The sequence below is a fragment of the Fusarium oxysporum genome, chromosome 12 (assembly GCF_000149955.1).
Source record: "Fusarium oxysporum f. sp. lycopersici 4287 chromosome 12, whole genome shotgun sequence".
In the NCBI taxonomy this organism is placed as follows: domain Eukaryota; kingdom Fungi; phylum Ascomycota; class Sordariomycetes; order Hypocreales; family Nectriaceae; genus Fusarium; species Fusarium oxysporum.
The window spans coordinates 83,687-100,403 of record NC_030997.1 but is presented as its reverse complement, the minus strand read 5'-3'; the positions used below and the strand labels follow the sequence as shown (position 1 = coordinate 100,403).

The 16,717-nt window shown below is 49.0% G+C and overlaps 5 protein-coding genes and 1 non-coding gene across 8 annotated transcripts; 3 read left to right on the top strand and 3 right to left on the bottom strand.

Moving 5' to 3' along the window:
• Positions 1–53: 53 nt before the first annotated feature.
• On the top strand, positions 54–2,257 carry FOXG_13098 (uncharacterized protein). Its single transcript, XM_018393045.1, has 2 exons — positions 54–778; positions 829–2,257. The coding sequence occupies exons 1-2, from the start codon at positions 200–202 to the stop codon at positions 2,110–2,112; spliced, it is 1,863 nt and encodes a 620-aa protein (XP_018252228.1). The 5' UTR covers positions 54–199; the 3' UTR covers positions 2,113–2,257.
• Positions 2,149–3,323, bottom strand: FOXG_21072 (uncharacterized protein). Its single transcript, XM_018401416.1, has 2 exons — positions 2,549–3,323; positions 2,149–2,492 (listed from the first exon to the last, which is right to left on the bottom strand). Exons 1-2 carry the CDS (start codon positions 3,183–3,185, stop codon positions 2,215–2,217), a joined length of 915 nt encoding a protein of 304 aa, XP_018252227.1. The 5' UTR covers positions 3,186–3,323; the 3' UTR covers positions 2,149–2,214.
• A 1,022-nt stretch (positions 3,324–4,345) lies between these two features.
• FOXG_21071 lies at positions 4,346–4,427 on the bottom strand. The gene has a single exon. It is a non-coding gene; the product is annotated as a tRNA-Gly (tRNA).
• Positions 4,428–4,554: 127 nt separating this feature from the next.
• Positions 4,555–8,334, bottom strand: FOXG_13097 (uncharacterized protein). 2 transcript variants are annotated; one of them, XM_018393043.1, is made up of 9 exons: positions 7,831–8,334; positions 7,222–7,662; positions 6,912–7,172; positions 6,778–6,861; positions 6,643–6,727; positions 6,508–6,595; positions 5,428–6,456; positions 5,270–5,376; positions 4,555–5,221 (listed from the first exon to the last, which is right to left on the bottom strand). In XM_018393043.1, the coding sequence occupies exons 1-9, from the start codon at positions 8,083–8,085 to the stop codon at positions 4,665–4,667; spliced, it is 2,907 nt and encodes a 968-aa protein (XP_018252225.1). In that variant the 5' UTR covers positions 8,086–8,334; the 3' UTR covers positions 4,555–4,664. The 2 variants fall into 2 exon arrangements, with proteins under 2 accessions (XP_018252225.1, XP_018252226.1); XM_018393044.1 differs by having other exon boundaries at positions 7,222–8,334.
• A 1,355-nt stretch (positions 8,335–9,689) lies between these two features.
• Positions 9,690–11,824, top strand: FOXG_13096 (uncharacterized protein). Of its 2 annotated transcripts, XM_018393041.1 has the most exons (7): positions 9,690–10,039; positions 10,089–10,220; positions 10,270–10,322; positions 10,384–10,457; positions 10,503–11,139; positions 11,190–11,377; positions 11,493–11,824. In XM_018393041.1, the coding sequence occupies exons 1-7, from the start codon at positions 9,859–9,861 to the stop codon at positions 11,647–11,649; spliced, it is 1,422 nt and encodes a 473-aa protein (XP_018252223.1). In that variant the 5' UTR covers positions 9,690–9,858; the 3' UTR covers positions 11,650–11,824. The 2 variants fall into 2 exon arrangements, with proteins under 2 accessions (XP_018252223.1, XP_018252224.1); XM_018393042.1 differs by having other exon boundaries at positions 11,190–11,824.
• Positions 11,825–12,762: 938 nt separating this feature from the next.
• Positions 12,763–16,569, top strand: FOXG_13095 (uncharacterized protein). Its single transcript, XM_018393040.1, has 3 exons — positions 12,763–13,395; positions 13,450–15,203; positions 15,253–16,569. The coding sequence occupies exons 1-3, from the start codon at positions 13,128–13,130 to the stop codon at positions 15,937–15,939; spliced, it is 2,709 nt and encodes a 902-aa protein (XP_018252222.1). The 5' UTR covers positions 12,763–13,127; the 3' UTR covers positions 15,940–16,569.
• Positions 16,570–16,717: the final 148 nt, after the last annotated feature.

The window sequence follows — 16,717 nt, the reverse complement described above, 5'->3', positions numbered from 1 at the left end:
TGGGGGCTTCGCCTTTCTGCATTTGATTCCCTCCACTAGACCGAGCCTCAAATTTCGGGGCTGTTGGGGTCCCAGACTTATCTTTCCGCCTACTTGTGCAACTGATCATCTGATGAAACTGTCATATGTATTGCTGGTTTCTTTTCCCCCACACCCTTTCCATGTTCTATTCGACGCCAGCTTTATTGGATAGCTCGAAATGGACTCTCAAACGATTTCTCACCATGCTTCTGGAAACCAAGCAAATCACAATTCGTTGCAAGTCAACGGAGCCATCGGAGACCGACTAGAGATTCGAAAAGCTGTCATAAAAACCTTGAATCTTAGTCCCCTTCAAGCAGTAGCCTCAACGTCATCTACCATCAAGGAAGATTTCTATTTTGGACAGATTCCGGCTCTTGACGAGGATCAGGATGAAGATTTTGAATTAGAGGTCATGCAAGAACTGCCACCGGGTATTTCAGAGGCCGATTCCCATTACATCAGTGAGATTAACGGCAGTCTAATGGAGAAATACGAAATACTGCTAGACCGAACTCCTCACATGAAGGCGACTTGTGTGAAGCAACTCTATGACAAGGCCAGTGATCAGAAAGTGAGAATTAAGGTTCACATGGCGCTTGTAGAACAATGGTTTACAGCTACGAAAAAGACTCAGCAAAGCGAAGGGCCAACAGGTGAAAACAGCATAGAGGATCTGAAACATAGACTTGTCAGTATACGTGACAAACTACAGGATGCTCTCAGTTCATTCTCGCGAGTTCCCACTCGAAGTCGGGTAAGAATCAAATCCACTGTCACATCAGAACGCTAATTAACGGGCGATAGGGTCGATCAAGTGAACGTAAAATTCGAAATTCAAGGATCTTCAAGGACCTCGATAAGCTCATCGGAAAGATTGGATTTGATGTTTCCGCTATTGAAAGCTTGGTCTACCGGCTTTCAAACTGTCAACCAGCATCTCAATCAACAACGAGCTATACCAGGCTTTACATTTCAAGTTCAGCCACGAAAACGCTCTATCGTCACTTGTGCGAAGCTTGCCCAGTGAACGGCCAAGAGCAAGCACACGGACATACAGCTCTTGTTGGACTTGTGCCAGTTCAAGAACAGGAGCCGCTTTGTATCAATCCAAATGACGTTGCCATCACTGGCCATCACGTTGCTATAGAGTCCAACTTTAACAAGGGAGACTACATCTGGTTTGAGGCTCACTCCAGATTGGTCCTTCCGGGAGACGAGAGTGACGCTGTCTACTCAGAGCCGTCCTCGCCTTTGGTGACAGTAATGAATGGGCTTCGTCAACGTTGGCGCCGTGACTCTGGATACTCATCTAGCACTGCGTTGTCGTCAAATCAGCGCATACAAACACCACAAAACGTTGCCGAATTTTGTCGGGTTCAGGTATGCCCTGGAAGTCTTGCACAAGGCAGCGATCGTCTAGCTATGTGTATCGCTGTTGATCGGGATAGCGGCCACCAGATATTCTACCTGGATGAGAATAAGCGACCAAAAACAAGTTGCAAACCTCTCACTCTCTCCAAAATTATACGGGAGGGGGATCAGAGAAGGCTGCAGTCGAAAAAGAGAAAGAAATATCGGCGCTATCTCACTCTCTTCCACCGTAGTCGATCGCTTCGAAACAACCGTTTCAGACTGGCTTTAAAGCTTGCCGAAGCGACTCTCCGATATGGCTGGCGAGAATGGCTTGGTGATGGATGGGGTACGCAGGACATCAAATTCTATCCCATCGAATCTGAAAAGATGCCATTTCTGCGGGCCGCCATGTTTGATCACGGATCTACAAGGCCAAAAAGGTTCATGTACCATCTCGGACATGTTCTTCTGGAGCTTGGGCTTTGGAAGGAGCTCAAAGGGCAGATTATACAGCAACAGCTGGATAAGGAATTGAGTCGCCTGGGAACCGAGACAAGTGTTCAATACCAGGAGGCAGTTCGATACTGCATGGCTTACGGCGAAAGCAGCGACGATGAACAAAGCGACTATGAAATGTTCCAGCGAAACTTTTATCAGTCGGTCATTAGTCCTCTCAGGGAAATGGTTAAGCGTGGTGAAATGAATGACATGGAATGCCAGGAGATTATTGACTAGAGCTCCTGAAACATGGTATATTTATATCCTGGAAACCCAGTGTCTTTTCTTCGAAGGAATGTTTTATTTGATAACGGTTTATATATGTAAGGTATCGAGTGTTCAGCTATTCGTAAATATGACTCCGGTCCTCATTCCAAGGCGCAAAGAGTGAGAAAGCATTTGAAGTCTGTCGATCTCATATTTGAGATCTTTGATCAAGCTTGGATTCCCAATGGTCAGGTAAGATTCATCTGACTCTGAAATACCACTACAATCCGTCATTGCCTCGTTTTCGACATTGGATTCCGATGCCTTTGTCTCAATCTCTTCCAGTAGACTCTCTAGAAATACCCCTTCAGTCTTAAGATCATCTGGCTCCGATCTGATTCGCCATTCCTCTGTTGGTGTATCAGCAAATACCGCGGTCAAGGATTGGAAGTAGGTGATGACTGACTTGTCCCTTCAATCAGTATGTTGGCCACGTTCGTCAAGCATTTCAGTACACTCTGTGCGACTTCGTGGTTGATAGTAGGTAGTCTATCCAGCTCGTCGTTGGAAAAGGATGTTTTCCAGACTTGGAGCCTCTTGAGTTCCTCACCTAACAAAAGACTCTTTAAGGTGAACTTTGTTAGATCTGCATCTTCATTCGAGGCGGGATCCGTTTGGCTCATTGACTCTCCTTCATTCACTGAACCATCCACTGACTCTTCTTCAATATCCGAGGATCTATCATGTTTGGAAAGACTGGTGGTAGACCCTCCATCACTCGTGTTGTCATTGCTGAGAGTAGTTGCAGGACTGGAAGGTATGTCGCCAGGCTGGCTTTGGCTTCTGAGTACCTGCTGGTCCAGCGTCATGAAGATCCAATAACGAATGATAGATTGCAGGAGCCTTGATACCAGATGCTCCTTTCTGCCACTGGTTGGGTGTGATGATTGCCGTGACCCCAGCTGCGATGAAGCTTGCACTCCGGCGTGCTGCTCCTGAGCCGATATTTGGTTTGTGCAAGACTTAGCTACTGAGCGAGTGTGGTATTTACTAGTAGAACAGGATTTACACTGGCATTGATAGTTTGATGGTATCTGTGACATAGTGCTGTTTCGGGACAAGACGTGGAGATGCTGTGAGAAAACGCTGAACAGAGCGCAAATGGGCAGGAATGGGTCGCAAAAGGCAGCGCGAACGTAACGATAAGGAAACTTGCCTTGGTAAATTCCCAGGGAAATATCCGACGATTTGGTGCCCAAAATAGGTAGTCCACAGTCTGCTTGGATGTGATGGTGGTATGACACTTGGTGGAAGCCACTACAACGCATAGCAACCCAACAGCAGAAACATGTACCCCATAAGGGAAGGTGTAAGGTAAGCCAGGCATGAAGCTATTCGATATTAGGAAAAGGCAAGCGAGTGCTGGATGCTGTTGGCTGCATGTCTCGTCACCTAGGGGGCCTCGACACGTCTCTTGACCACACCAAAGGCTTGGCTGCAAGTTTACGGGGTCTTCATTGCTCCAATTGCCTGCTAGCTGTACTTGAATGATACGACATCATTACTGTGGTCAGAGACTCGCATAAGGTGTGCCCACCTCTGTTTGTAGATTCCATCATGGGCGAAGAAGGAGTGATGAAAACGCGCCGTTGTGCATAATGACTCCTATGATGTGGCCCCATAAGCTGTTACAGGCATTTAAAACCTGTTTCTAAGTATCTAGGATAACTGTGGCGCCTGTGGGAAGTCAGTTTAGTTGACTTTGGCATGTATGATGGTGTTGGCAAGAACCAGGCTCGCAGGAAACAAAGAGCATAAGCTGTGTTTTGTAATATTGATACGCTTAGAGCGACAAGAAATGATCTCTAAGAATGGAAATGGATTTTGATATGTTTGGTTGCATGACTTGCATCTCAAGTTGGTTGGCATGTAATGAAAAACTTCTTATCGGAACATGGGGGAAGTAAGCCAGATAGTAAGACTTATCTATTCCTCCTAAACCTCCAGTGCTAAATTAATATATTAAGTAATATTATTAATTTTCTTTCTATTAAAGAATAAGTAATATAAATTAGGTTATATCCTATGCTCCTCAGGCTATCATTTATTCGAAAGGAAGGGGTAGTGGATAAGGAATGCTAAAATGGAAGAAACTAGTCACAACGATGCTAGGTATGACCATTGCCAGCGACACTATAAATTAACAACAGAGCAAAAAGAAACAATGGCAAAAGATTGAAATCATCTAAGACTTCGTTTTCAATGCGTAATCAGGGAATCGAACCCTGGGCTCCCCGACGTTACTCGAATGGCAACGGAGAATTTTACCACTAAACCAATTACGCTTCTTATTGATGTATCACAACGACACTATTTCGATTCAAGCATTCGAAAACGCACCGTCTCCAGAAGACTGAGGAGCGTTTCAGGCATGGGCATTTCTCACTTGAGTAATTGAGCAATGGCACAGAGTCTACATTACCTAGTCGACATGCTTGACGACATAATCTATTAAGCTAACTAGTTCGTATATCTAAAGTCGTTACCGTAACCCATCCATCCTACCGTTCATATATACTCAATTAAGTCAAGCCGAGGAATAGCGGCAGAGCAAACGCGCAGGAAACCTGCACAGCCAAAGGCACAATGGCATATGTGCCAGCAGAGAACTTGCCCGGAGCAATAGTCCAACCCCAAGGTGCACCAAAGGCCATGTACATCATACCAGCTGCAATAACAATGCAGATAAGGAAAGTCCACTTGAATCTGTGCATCATCTTGTTCAATCCGATGTAGATACCAGTAGGACCCAGCTCCTTTGACGTCGACGCCCACTCAATGTTGACGGAAAAGGCGTGGCAGAGAAGAGCCTTGGCACAGTTGATACTAATACCACCGAAGAAGAGAAGAAGGAAGGGAAGCCACTTGCAAGCTTCGAGGATGGCAACCCAGAAGGACTTTTCCTTAAGACGGTGACGGGTCATGCTGGTGGCGATGGAGGCGACGCCGTTGAAGACGACGAGGAGGGAGACCCAGATACCCCACGATGGAGTGTAGAATTGGTCGAGATCTTGGAAGAAAAGACCGACGAGGATGTAGTTGACCAGAGTGAGAAGCATACCAGCAGCGATGGCGTAGTCTTTGACTGTTAGTCCGGCACTGAACTGGAGTGAATATGGGTACTTACAGGTGAAGATGTAGGCCAGAATGGAGACCTTGCTGGTAACTGGCATGTTACTCCACAGGAAACGGAGGAAGAGTCTAGTAACGGGACCCTTATAGGGCCACTTGTAGCTGCCAAAGAGTTAGTAAAGATCCGGAACCAATGAGAGTTGTCAGACTTACAAAGGATGGAAGACAAGCTCGTTGCATCCATAAGCGTACTTCTCCCATCTGTTCAACTCATCATAAACCGTCAACGACACACCCTCCTGAAAGCCACCATTATGATACGTCGCCAACCGACATACCATACCAGCCATCTGCACTCTCAAACTGATATCAAAGTCCTCAGAGACATGCGAGTCAGACCACCACTTAGTGACCTTATCAGAGGGATCGACAAACGCAACACTCTGGATAGCCTTCCATCTCAAAAACGCATTGTGACCCACGAACGGCGCGACATCGCCAGTGCCAACACCATACTTGATGGCTGTGTACACAATGTCGGTGAAGTATGTGATGCCGTTCTCAAAGATGTTATGCGCAACTTGCATGACGCCTGAGCCGTGCTGGAGAATAGCGACTTCGGGAGACTCATACATCTCGAGAGCGCCGTAGAGGAGACAATCGATAGGGACACGGGTGTCGCAGTCGATGAGGAGGATGATCTCACCCATGCGGATATTCCCCTCGGCCCAAGTCTTACCCTCATCAGCATCAACCATATTCTGCAACGCCTGCTCATACAACCGATCATCATCCTCCGCACTCAAATCCTCATACGCACACCCCCTGCTCTCACACTCAAGCTCCGTAAGTCTCAACATCTCATCCTCAACTCTATTCGAGAAAGCAAGACAGTAGTTCATGTTACTAGCCTTTTTGAACTTGCCTTTGCGCACAAAACCAAGTTCGTTCGCGCGACCTTGAGGACTGACTTCTGATTCGTCTTGGTTGTCGACTTCAGGGTCAACGGGAGGTGAGCGCTTGAACCAGGAGAAGAAGGACTTGGACTTGGGGGATTTCTTGTTGGGCAGGCGGGCGCAGTAGCCGATGCCGTTTTCGCGGTAGTATTGCTTGCGCGCAGCGGCGAGCTCGGGTTGGATGCATTGCATGCCGTCGTCATTGATGTAGACTGAGGCGGTGCCGCCTTGGTTCTCGTAGTGTTGGATTGCGGCCATTACTGAGACCATTGTTGGGACGATGACACTGAGAAGTCAGTCAGAATGAGATGACAACTTGAGATGAGATTGAACTTACCCTCGGAGACCTTCCTTGTAGACAGGCATTTGAACGGTGATGTGAGGAAGTTGGTAGTCTCGGTAGCGCTTGGGGTTGGGCTTGATGGCTGTCATCGTGTCAGTTCTGTTCTTTGTGTCAGAGCGAAGTACTCACCAGAATGGAATTTTGAGTTCCTCAGACAGATTCCAGCTGGTAGAAGTAGTTGGAAGACGCTACTGACGACAACGATGAAGAAGAACTTGGATCCAATCAGTAAGTTGTCGCAACGACGTGGCGAAAAGTACTTACCAATGACAGAACGCACAGAGGCGGAATGACAACGCAGAGAATGAAGCGCTTGTAATCACCATCCCAGGACCATTGTCGGATCAACTACTCAACGTCAGTAATCACTCATCACTCAGCTCATTGTTTTAACTCACTCTTGAAACACCCACGCTCTGCGTGAGAATCACCAGCATGATAACAATGCCAATTCGGAACGAGTGAACAAGAAGAGTCGGACGCTTGAGCTCCTGGCCTTCAACGTCTTCATCTCCTTCACCGCCCTCCTCCACCTTGATGGCGGCTTGGTAGACCTCATTTCTCTCATCAATGGCACCGCGAACGGGTGTTGGCATGCCATTGACGGACTGCTCTTCTGTTTGGGCGAGAAGACCACGAGGCATATTGGGGCCAACGATCTGCAACAAATATTAGATAACAAATCTTTGAGGGGAATGGTAGACTTACGAAACCCAGCATCTGCTTCTCAACATTGTGAGCTACTGTGAGAACAGTCCTCGCCTCGTGAGCCCAAATAAGTACACATCGTTCTTGGACAACTATGCATGAGCTTGTCAAATGCACAAGTGTCTCATGAACATCTGCAAGACTGGGAATGATGGGGATGCGAGCGCCAGTGTCTTCATTCACCAGACTCGCTTGCCCAGGCTTGATGCTGTCAAGCACTGAGTTGGTGACCTCAGAGGCCATCGACACAATAGCACTCTCATTGAGGCGGTTGACAGCAGCGACCAAATCTGGGCTGGGGTCATCTGGGTTGTAGATGTATGTGCCATCTGGCTTCTTGAGGGCAATGCATGTTGACGACCAGCCGCTTGTGATGGCAGTAGCAGCAGGTTCATCGAACCATCCTAGGAGCGTTGCGCGACGGGCAATATACCTCGCGACCTATTTGTGTTAGTATTTGTGACGACGGTGATGAATTGCAGACAGGTAGCGCAATATCTACCGTGCCACGACAGGAATGAATCGGGACAAGTAGGATCGGTATGCAAGGGATGAAATCGACGTTGATGATATGAAACAAATCCACTCAAATGGACAGCAGAAACTTACAACAGGCAGATCCGCAGCCGCGGCGTCGGGAATCTGCATTGCAGCAGGCGTACCCGAATATGAGCTGTGAGCGGATCTCGACGGGGGACTCTTTCTCGTAGGATACTCCGACGTCTTGATCGCGCCATGATCGCCAGCCTCAAGTCTCTTGAGCGTAGCAGCGTCAGCGGTAGGACTCGGCGGTTGGAGAACACCAGACTCTATGAAGCGAGAGGCAGACTTTTCCGAAGCCATTTGCGACTTTTCGGAAGTCATGGTTCACGTGGGAGACGTTGAGTCTCACGGAACAAGAAAACGAGAGTGAAGGGAAAAGCGATGGTGAAGATCTTCTCTGCTTCTACAGGGGAAGAGGGTGGGGGGAGTGGTAGAAGAAGAGGGATGTTGCCCAAGGTGAGAGAGGCAGAGCAGAGAGAATAGCCGTGGGAAAACTAAGTTATGAATACTTCCTACACACGGCTTATCCGGCGATCTAGATGAAACCTTTGCTGTAAGTCTCGAGTCTCGAATCTCCTGTAAGCGTCAGACAATATCTGACCCGGTCAAGACGCAACTGCAAACACAATATTGGTTTTTTTCAGCTGGCCCATCGTCCTCGTATCTTTTGTTGCACGTTTGTTGAGACCATGCATTTTCTGCCAGCACGTAACACAAACCGTACATGCACCTTGTCCGTTGCTGCAGAATCTAAGCCCAGCCCCCCCCCTGATTACAGTCACTGCTCCGGGTCCGAGAAGACTCCGTTTGAATCACGTCTAGCGAGCTGATGCCAAGTCATCATGACCGACGAGAGGATACAATACCCGCCACCGTGATAAGAAGAAAACTCTATGTTACAGAGTGAAGCTGACGACGGGGCGATTGCGTCTGTGACAATGACAAGGCGTGGCCTCGATATCAGAGGCCATTTGGTGGACGGGGGAACGAAAGAGTGGATAATATCCAGATGCTTTTACGAGCAAGGTCGCAGAAGCGTCATGTATCAGTGCGGCGTCTAATTAAACTAGACTGCGATTTTTTCTCCGGCGCCACCCAGGACAAGAGAAAAATAAGTCTAATATTAGAAAATAAGGTTAGGCATTGAGATATCGCCAAGACGAGGGTCCAATGAGAAGAGTGATCAACTTTTGTAGATTGTAACGTATAAGCAAAGGCACGTTTCAGGGCGAGATAGCATAGAGGGTGTTTATGTTTAGGGAATAGCGTTATCCGCGGGCCGTGGCCCGTTAGCGAAGGGGGAGGCAAAGAAGGCGGTTAATTCGAGTTTGGAAAAATCTTGATAACGTCCCGTCCCCTGTAACAATATCTTGGCCGGGACCAGGGTGCCAGGGTTTTAACGTTTTTGCTACTAGGGTCTTGACAATACTTCCATGGATGTGTTCTAGGGGCAGACGATCTAGCTTCCCCTTTGATGTCTAGCGGCATGGTCGACGGGGTAGCATCGCATGCAAAAAACCTGCCTTCGCAAACGGACCACTTAGACCCTTGCGGAAGGTTCTCTTAGTCTGACCGTTGAGGCTTGCGGCCCGCAGAGCCTTATTAAGAAGTCTACGAATCATGATTGTTACTTGTAAAGTGTGGCGTTTTGGCGCCGCTGACATGACACAATGTTATCTCCTAGCGCACAAGCCTCTCGGAGAGATATCAACGTGCCGGCGATTTAGTGAGAACCTTTGGAGATGCCGTTATGTCTCAACAGATTTTTTTCATTGCTCATGATTGCCACGTTGTACGTGCATTTCAGCGCGGCTGGTATCAGGACGAGATGCATAATCACCCCAGAAGAAATGAGCTTACTCTTTTGTTCCAGACCCAGGTGTAACGATCCCTGCATCGATTCGTCTTGGTACTCGTATTGTAGTAAACAGACTCTCTCAGCTCTATCAGAATCTGAACAATGACAAAGAGAAAATAAAAGTTTCATGAGGCTCATTTAACTGAACCTGTTTTGAACAATTAATCACCTCCCGTACTTCCCTGGTCCTTTTCCCCTTTCTAAACATTGGCGTACTCCACTTTTCCCACGCTGTAATGGAAGGCTCGAGGAGTGCTACGACCGCTGAGGACTCTTCGTCTCAGCAGGTTAATCCGTTTGCGACGCCTGGAGCTGAGTCTACTGAGAATCCGTTTGCGACACCAGTTGCTGCGACGCCTATTGCGGAATCTGTTGCTTCGCGTCGGTTGACGCAGAGAAATGCATCTTCTTATGATAGTGAGTTCATTCGACAGTTGCTTAATGTGCTGTTATTGACGGTTTTTAGTCACTGGACCGCGTCGGCGCTTCAAGAGCAGTCGTCTTCAGGGCGAGTTTGAGAAGCCTTGGTTAGAGGACAAGAAGAAGCAGTGGAATTGGGACAGCACCATTTTCTACACATGCATTTTCATCGGTCTCGGTAGGTTCGTTCATCGTAACAAGCCTTCAATTATTAACATGCTTTCTAGGAATTGGTGGTTATCTCTGCTGGAAAGAGACCACCGGCGTCCCCAATCATGAAGTGAGTACCCAATTCACTGAGACGATTCATTTAGTGAGGTGATCACCACTAACAATGACAGTACTGTCTCGTCATGGACGACACCTTCCAGAACCTCAACAACTGGAATCATGAAGTTCAAATGAACGGCTTCGGGTATGTTCTGTCGCCCTTTACTCAATTGCCTCCTAACACTTTTAGAAACGGCGCCTTTGACTGGACAACAGACGATGAGGCAAACTCATACGTCGACGCTCAAGGCCTTCACATCGTCCCAACAATGACGCTCGAAAGCACAGACATAACGCGCGACCAGCTCCTCAACGGCTTCACCGTCAACATGACCACCAACAGCAAAACCTGGGGGAAATGCACCGCCAAAGACATCAAGAAGTCCAACGACCGCTGGCCCTGCGCAGCACGCAGCAACGCCACTCTAGGTCAAATCATCAACCCCGTGCGCTCAGCGCGTCTCAACACAAAGGGCAAAAAGACAATCAAGTATGGTCGCGTCGAAGTCACAGCGCGTATGCCAAAGGGCGATTGGATGTGGCCTGCCATCTGGATGATGCCGCAGGATGATGTCTACGGCGAGTGGCCCAAGTCAGGTGAGATTGACATTGCGGAGAGTAGAGGCAATGACGCGAGGAAGTATCCCATGGGGAATAATCTTGTGTCGTCGGCGCTGCATTGGGGTACGGCTACGGAGAATGATCGCTGGAGGAGAGCGTATGGTGAATGGGGAGGCAAGAGGGTCATTTACTCTGAGGACTTTCACGTTTACGGTCTTGAGTGGAGTGAGAAGTATCTCTTTACTTGGCTCGATGGTCGATTGAGAGTAAGTCACCTCACAACACCCTGTGAATTGATGATACTGACTCTTCACAGCAAGTGCAATTCTTTGACTTCACCAAGAACAAGAATCTCTGGTCCTACGGTGAATTCGCCGGCGAGTCCATTAACGGCTCCATCCCCGTTGATCCATGGAGCAGCACCGGTCGTAAAAACACTCCTTTCGACGAGTCCTTCTATCTCATCCTCAACGTCGCAGTCGGCGGTACCAACGGCTGGTTCCCGTAAGTCTCTCCATTTCCCCTACAACCCCAACACCAAAGCCCACTTTTTGATCTCGCTCACGATCTCTCGTTTACGTGCGGGGAAATTGTCTCGGCTAACCCACTTTTGCTACAGAGATGCAATCGGTGATAAGCCCTGGGCTGATAGCAGTGAGACCCCTATGCGTGACTTTTGGAAGGCAAATGATACCTGGCTTCCGACCTGGGGACCCGTCAAGGATCGCGGTATGATTGTTAAATCGGTCAGGATGTGGCAGGAGGGAGCATGCTGAGTGGTTGCGTCGCAGACACGTGTTGGGTATAATCTACGGAATAATGTCTATAGCGCTATCTTTTCTTGGATATCTTGCTTTGGGTTCGACCTATAATCTTACATCGAACGGGGGATCGTTTGGGTCTAAATTCTTACAGTTAGATATGAAATCGCGAAAAATCCGTTATCTATCACTTTTTATTTATCTCAAACGTGTCTCTCTCGATCTCGGGGTCAGCATCAGATGGAGTTCCAGATACGCTCGTGCAGAGCGTTGCATCGGCCATCTTACTGGACCCCTGAATGCTGACTGCGTGCATTAGGAAGCGGATGAATAGCCCAATGGCATAATATGCGATAAACGAAAAAATTACTATCGAAAGCCACGCGGTAATAACGCTCGGGTAATCAAGCCACTGAAGTGTATATGTGAAAGGGCATATAGTTCATAGAGCAAAGCAATATTAATTCACAAGGCGAAAATCTCCGGTTTAGCGTCGGCTTTGTGGTGCACTGTCGCAGGCGCTAACAATCACTAAAACCAGAAGCAACCACTACAAAAATATTACATAAAAATCCCCATTCACATCCGCCAAGCGAAATAGCTACGCGCTGGAAAAGTCTGATAACGCTGCAGCTAATAAAATGCAGCATCTCTACCCCTTGTCATTGCAGCAGAACTTTTGATTGAGTTCTCGTGTTTACACTCTTGGAATACTGTAGCCAAGAGGCCCAAGAGACAATGGGGGTTACATTATTAGTCCTCGGTTAGTGGCCAACGTTGCATCGGCACGTCCACTTCAAGCATCTCGGAGGGTCGCCAAGATAAAAGGTTCAACAGGGGTCCGGCGCATTTTACCGCAAGCCACACCAGATCGAGGAGATTAGTCCACTGTCAGCCGCTTCGATCGTTGGCCCTGACCCTGTCGATCAAAGAGTCAGACTCCGTGGATGGAGCATGCGTTGGCAGCAAGGCAGCCTCCATTTATTGACCTCCGTGGACCTTTTTGCCAAGTCTAGCTCGGCTTCTGCCAAGTCTGGCTCGGCAATCTAGACCCCGTGGGTGCAGACTGGCCTGATGTATCCAATATTCTAATCACAAGGCATGCTCTCCTGCGTCGACGCGCCCGTAGACGTGCATATGCCTTTTCAGCTTCTGGCATGCATCCACCGCTGTTCACTTTTTGCATGTGTTTTTGTCTTAGCAGTCAGCATCTTATTGCTCTTGGAAAGCAAAAAATGGTCTGACAGTAAGCTAATGAACACGAGATCTCTTAGGGGTAAGATTTGAAGCGGAAAGTAAAGGGATGTGGGCAGGTGATATACCTGAGAATATTCCGTTATCGCCCAGCGGCCGTCCGAAGTGATATAACGTCAAGGTGCCGCAATCTCACTTCAAATGTTTCTGCATGGGAAATAATCCTTGGAAAACCACATTCGTTCTTTGTTTACACAGTCTCTCGTTATACGCCACTTCATTGCCTTGCTTTTCCCACCATGTCGCTTTTGCGTTTTGCTGCACTCGGTGCAGCGTTCCTTCACTTGTCCTCCTCCGCGAGTGTCATCGTCCGCAGGGATCTGACACCGCCTGAAACCCCCAGAGACGGCTGGACGTACCTGGGATGCTATGTTGACAGCGTCTCGAAGCGTGCGCTCGATGGGCCTGTGCACTATGACACTGAGGGTCTGACCGCTGAGACGTGCGTCGCCCATTGTGTTGGCCTGGGCTACGCGTTCGCTGGCATGGAGTATGCCCAGGAGTGCTGTAAGTAATGGTTCTTGTGTGTAAATGTTTGAGAATGGTGATTGACTGTTTCAGTCTGCGGTAGCAAGAGACCTACCACCAAGGCTCCCGAGGCCGATTGTAGCATGGCCTGCACTGGTGATGCCGATCAGCCTTGTGGAGCTGGTGACAGACTCACTGTCTTTGGCAAGTCTTCTGCCGGAGGTACCGCTGTGCCCTCCGGTGAACCATCCGAGACTGCTTCTGCCACTGGCACTGCAACCGCTACTACCGGCCCCGTCGCCACTGATCTTCCTGACGACTGGTCCTATGCCGGTTGTTACATTGACCCTCCCGGCCGTGCTCTTTCCCCATTCGGCACTTCATCCTCCCAGACACCTCAGAAATGTATCGCCACCTGCATTGAGAACGGCTTCAAGATCGCTGGTCTGGAGTACGCTGAGGAGTGTTACTGCGGTAACGCCCTCAACAATGCTGCGTCCAAGACCAAGGAATCGGACTGCAACATGGCCTGCAAGGGCGATGACAGCCAGATGTGCGGTGCTGGCAATCGTCTATCCCTCTACTCCAGCGGTGACTTTGAAGTGTACCCCATTCCCGTCGCTCAAGAAGATGACCTCCCTGGCGATTGGGAGTACAAGGGCTGTGTCTTTGACAACAACAACCCGTATGTGCTCGAGTGGCTGTACGAAGACTCCGGCAGCTACGCCACCAGCAACATGACCGTCCCAACCTGTCTCAAGCGCTGCCAGAAGTTCGGCTACTCCGCTGGTGGTGTTGAGTACGGTCGCCAGTGCGTCTGTGGCGACCTGAAGGCAGTTGAGGCTAAAGGCGATATCTGGAAGGACGACAGCTTCTGCAGCATGGCCTGTCCCGGCAATCGCAACTACACGTGCGGCGCGGGCAATCACATCAGCTACTACGAGTGGACCGGCAAGTCGCTCAACACGTTCCACTACGCTTCTGGACCTGCTGCGGGGAGGTATGATCACTTCTCCACTTCCCCCATCATCCCGCTCATCAGCTCTGTCGGCATCAACGACAAGGTTGTCTTTGTAGAGAAGCATGGTACATCTGATGATGATACTGAGGGCTCGTTCGAGTTTGACTACTCTACCAACACCTACCGTGAACTTGCCCTCAAGACTGATGTCTTCTGCTCTGCTTCCTTCACTCTTCCAGATAAGGCTGGCCGTATCATCAACATCGGTGGATGGTCTGCTGAGTCAGTCTACGGCATTCGCTTCTTCACTCCTGACTCGCCTCAGGGAGTCGATAATGGCACCAACGTCTGGGAAGAAGACTACACGCAGCTGCGTCTCTTTGATCCCCGTTGGTACCCCACCGCCATTGTCCTTTCCAACGGTTCCATTCTTGCTATGGGTGGAGAGTCTGGCTCTGATGCTCCTATCGTTCCCTCCGCTGAGGTTTTGCCCCATCCTGCTGGTGTAACCAAGTCGACTTATCTCGACTACCTTGAGCGTGCTGAGAATATTGGTCGAACCAACTCATACCCCCACATGGCCATCTTGCCTTCTGGCGGGATCTTCTTCACCCAGTTCAATGAGTCTCGTATCCTTTCGCAGGTTGACTTCCAGTCTATCAAGAAGCTGCCTGATATGCCTGGTCAGGTTGACAACCCCTTGACTGGTCGTAACTATCCTCTTCAGGGTACTATGATGGTTCTGCCTCAGAAGGCTCCTTATACCGACCCTGTTGAGGTTCTCATCTGCGGTGGTACTACTCATGAGCCCGGCAATGAGGCTCTTGACAACTGTGTCCTTATGGCTCCTGATACCCCTGATGCTGACTGGGTCATCGAGCGCATGGTAAGCATCCTCTATCCCCCGTCTCTGCCATTCATACTAACTTTCACAGCCCTCCAAGCGTGTCATGCCCAACATGGTCGCCCTCCCTGACGGTCGCTACCTCATCCTCGGCGGCGCACAAGTCGGTCGTGGTGGTTTCGGTCTCGCTGACAATTCGAACCTCAACGCGGTCATGTACAACCCCGAGGAGCCTCTCGGTCAGCGCATGACCGTCCTTGCTAACACCACCATCGCCCGCATGTACCATTCCGAAGCTGTACTCCTCAGCGACGGAAAGATTCTCGTCTCTGGTTCTGACCCTCAGGATCAGGGCAAGCATCCTCAGGAGAAGCGTATCGAGTACTTCTGGCCCGATTATCTGCTTTCTGGTGCTGCTCAGCCCAACTTCACCCTCGCAGACCGTGATTGGGTCTATGGTGAGAGCTACACTTTCACTCTCACCTCTGATCTGGAGGAGGGTGCTGCCAACATGCGTGTCTCTCTCATGGCCTCTGTTGGTGCTACTCACGGTGTCAGCATGGGTCAGCGCACCCTGTTCCCTGATGTCTCTTGCAGTGGCAAGACATGCACCGTGACAGCTCCTCCTGATGCCTTCATCAGCCCTCCTTCTTGGTACCAGATGTTTGTGCTCGATGGACCTACTCCCTCGCACGCCATTTGGGTCCGAATTGGCGGTGATCCCGGCGAGCTTGGTAACTGGCCCAAGCTTCCTGGCTTCACTCCCCCAGGTGTTTAGTTCGGTGCTGTATATGGTATGTAATCAGAAGCACTTGCTTCTATGAGAGTATGATCGATCATGGAGCATACGATGATAATCATCCAGCGCGCGATTTCTTTGCATTATTTCTTAATTATTCTTCTCATCTTGGGTCAATGTACCCATGACTTTAGCTAATATGGCTGGATTATGCACGCGTATAACAGCGTTGCGCAGGACTGTTTCATTATGTATTATGTACCTGTACATATTTTATCTGATTCTCATACTGTATTTTGACGCGTGTTCATCATTAAATGTGTTCAGAGGGAGCGAAAGTATTCGTACTCTCAGCAAAAAACCCGAAGCTCAAGTTACCTGCAACGGACGCGTAAAAATGTGGCTCTGACGACTTGCTGAATGTCGCCAGCGATGGAAGCAACCGTGACCAAGGTAAGTGGTGACTGCCCTGTACATGGACGTTGAGAATAAGGAGGTTGGGGGACGTGGTCGCGCGGATCGCGTTGATGTTCAGACACGAAATCTACGCGTTCGATATCGCGACGGTGATCCCCTGTTGCTATAGGGTAATTCCGCCAGACATTTAACAATGACAAGAATTATGACAGCAGCTCGATAATATAAATTACAGAGCTTTAAAGGGTGTGCTATAAAACTTTATAATTTTCTCAGGTTTCTATATGTCTTAGTCATGGTCTTAGAGGCTGTATTTAGGAATGTCCAGTAAAAAGTCTTAGTGAACAACCTGTCAGTGTTCGAACTACGCACACATAACAGTCAGCAGATGCAAAAACAT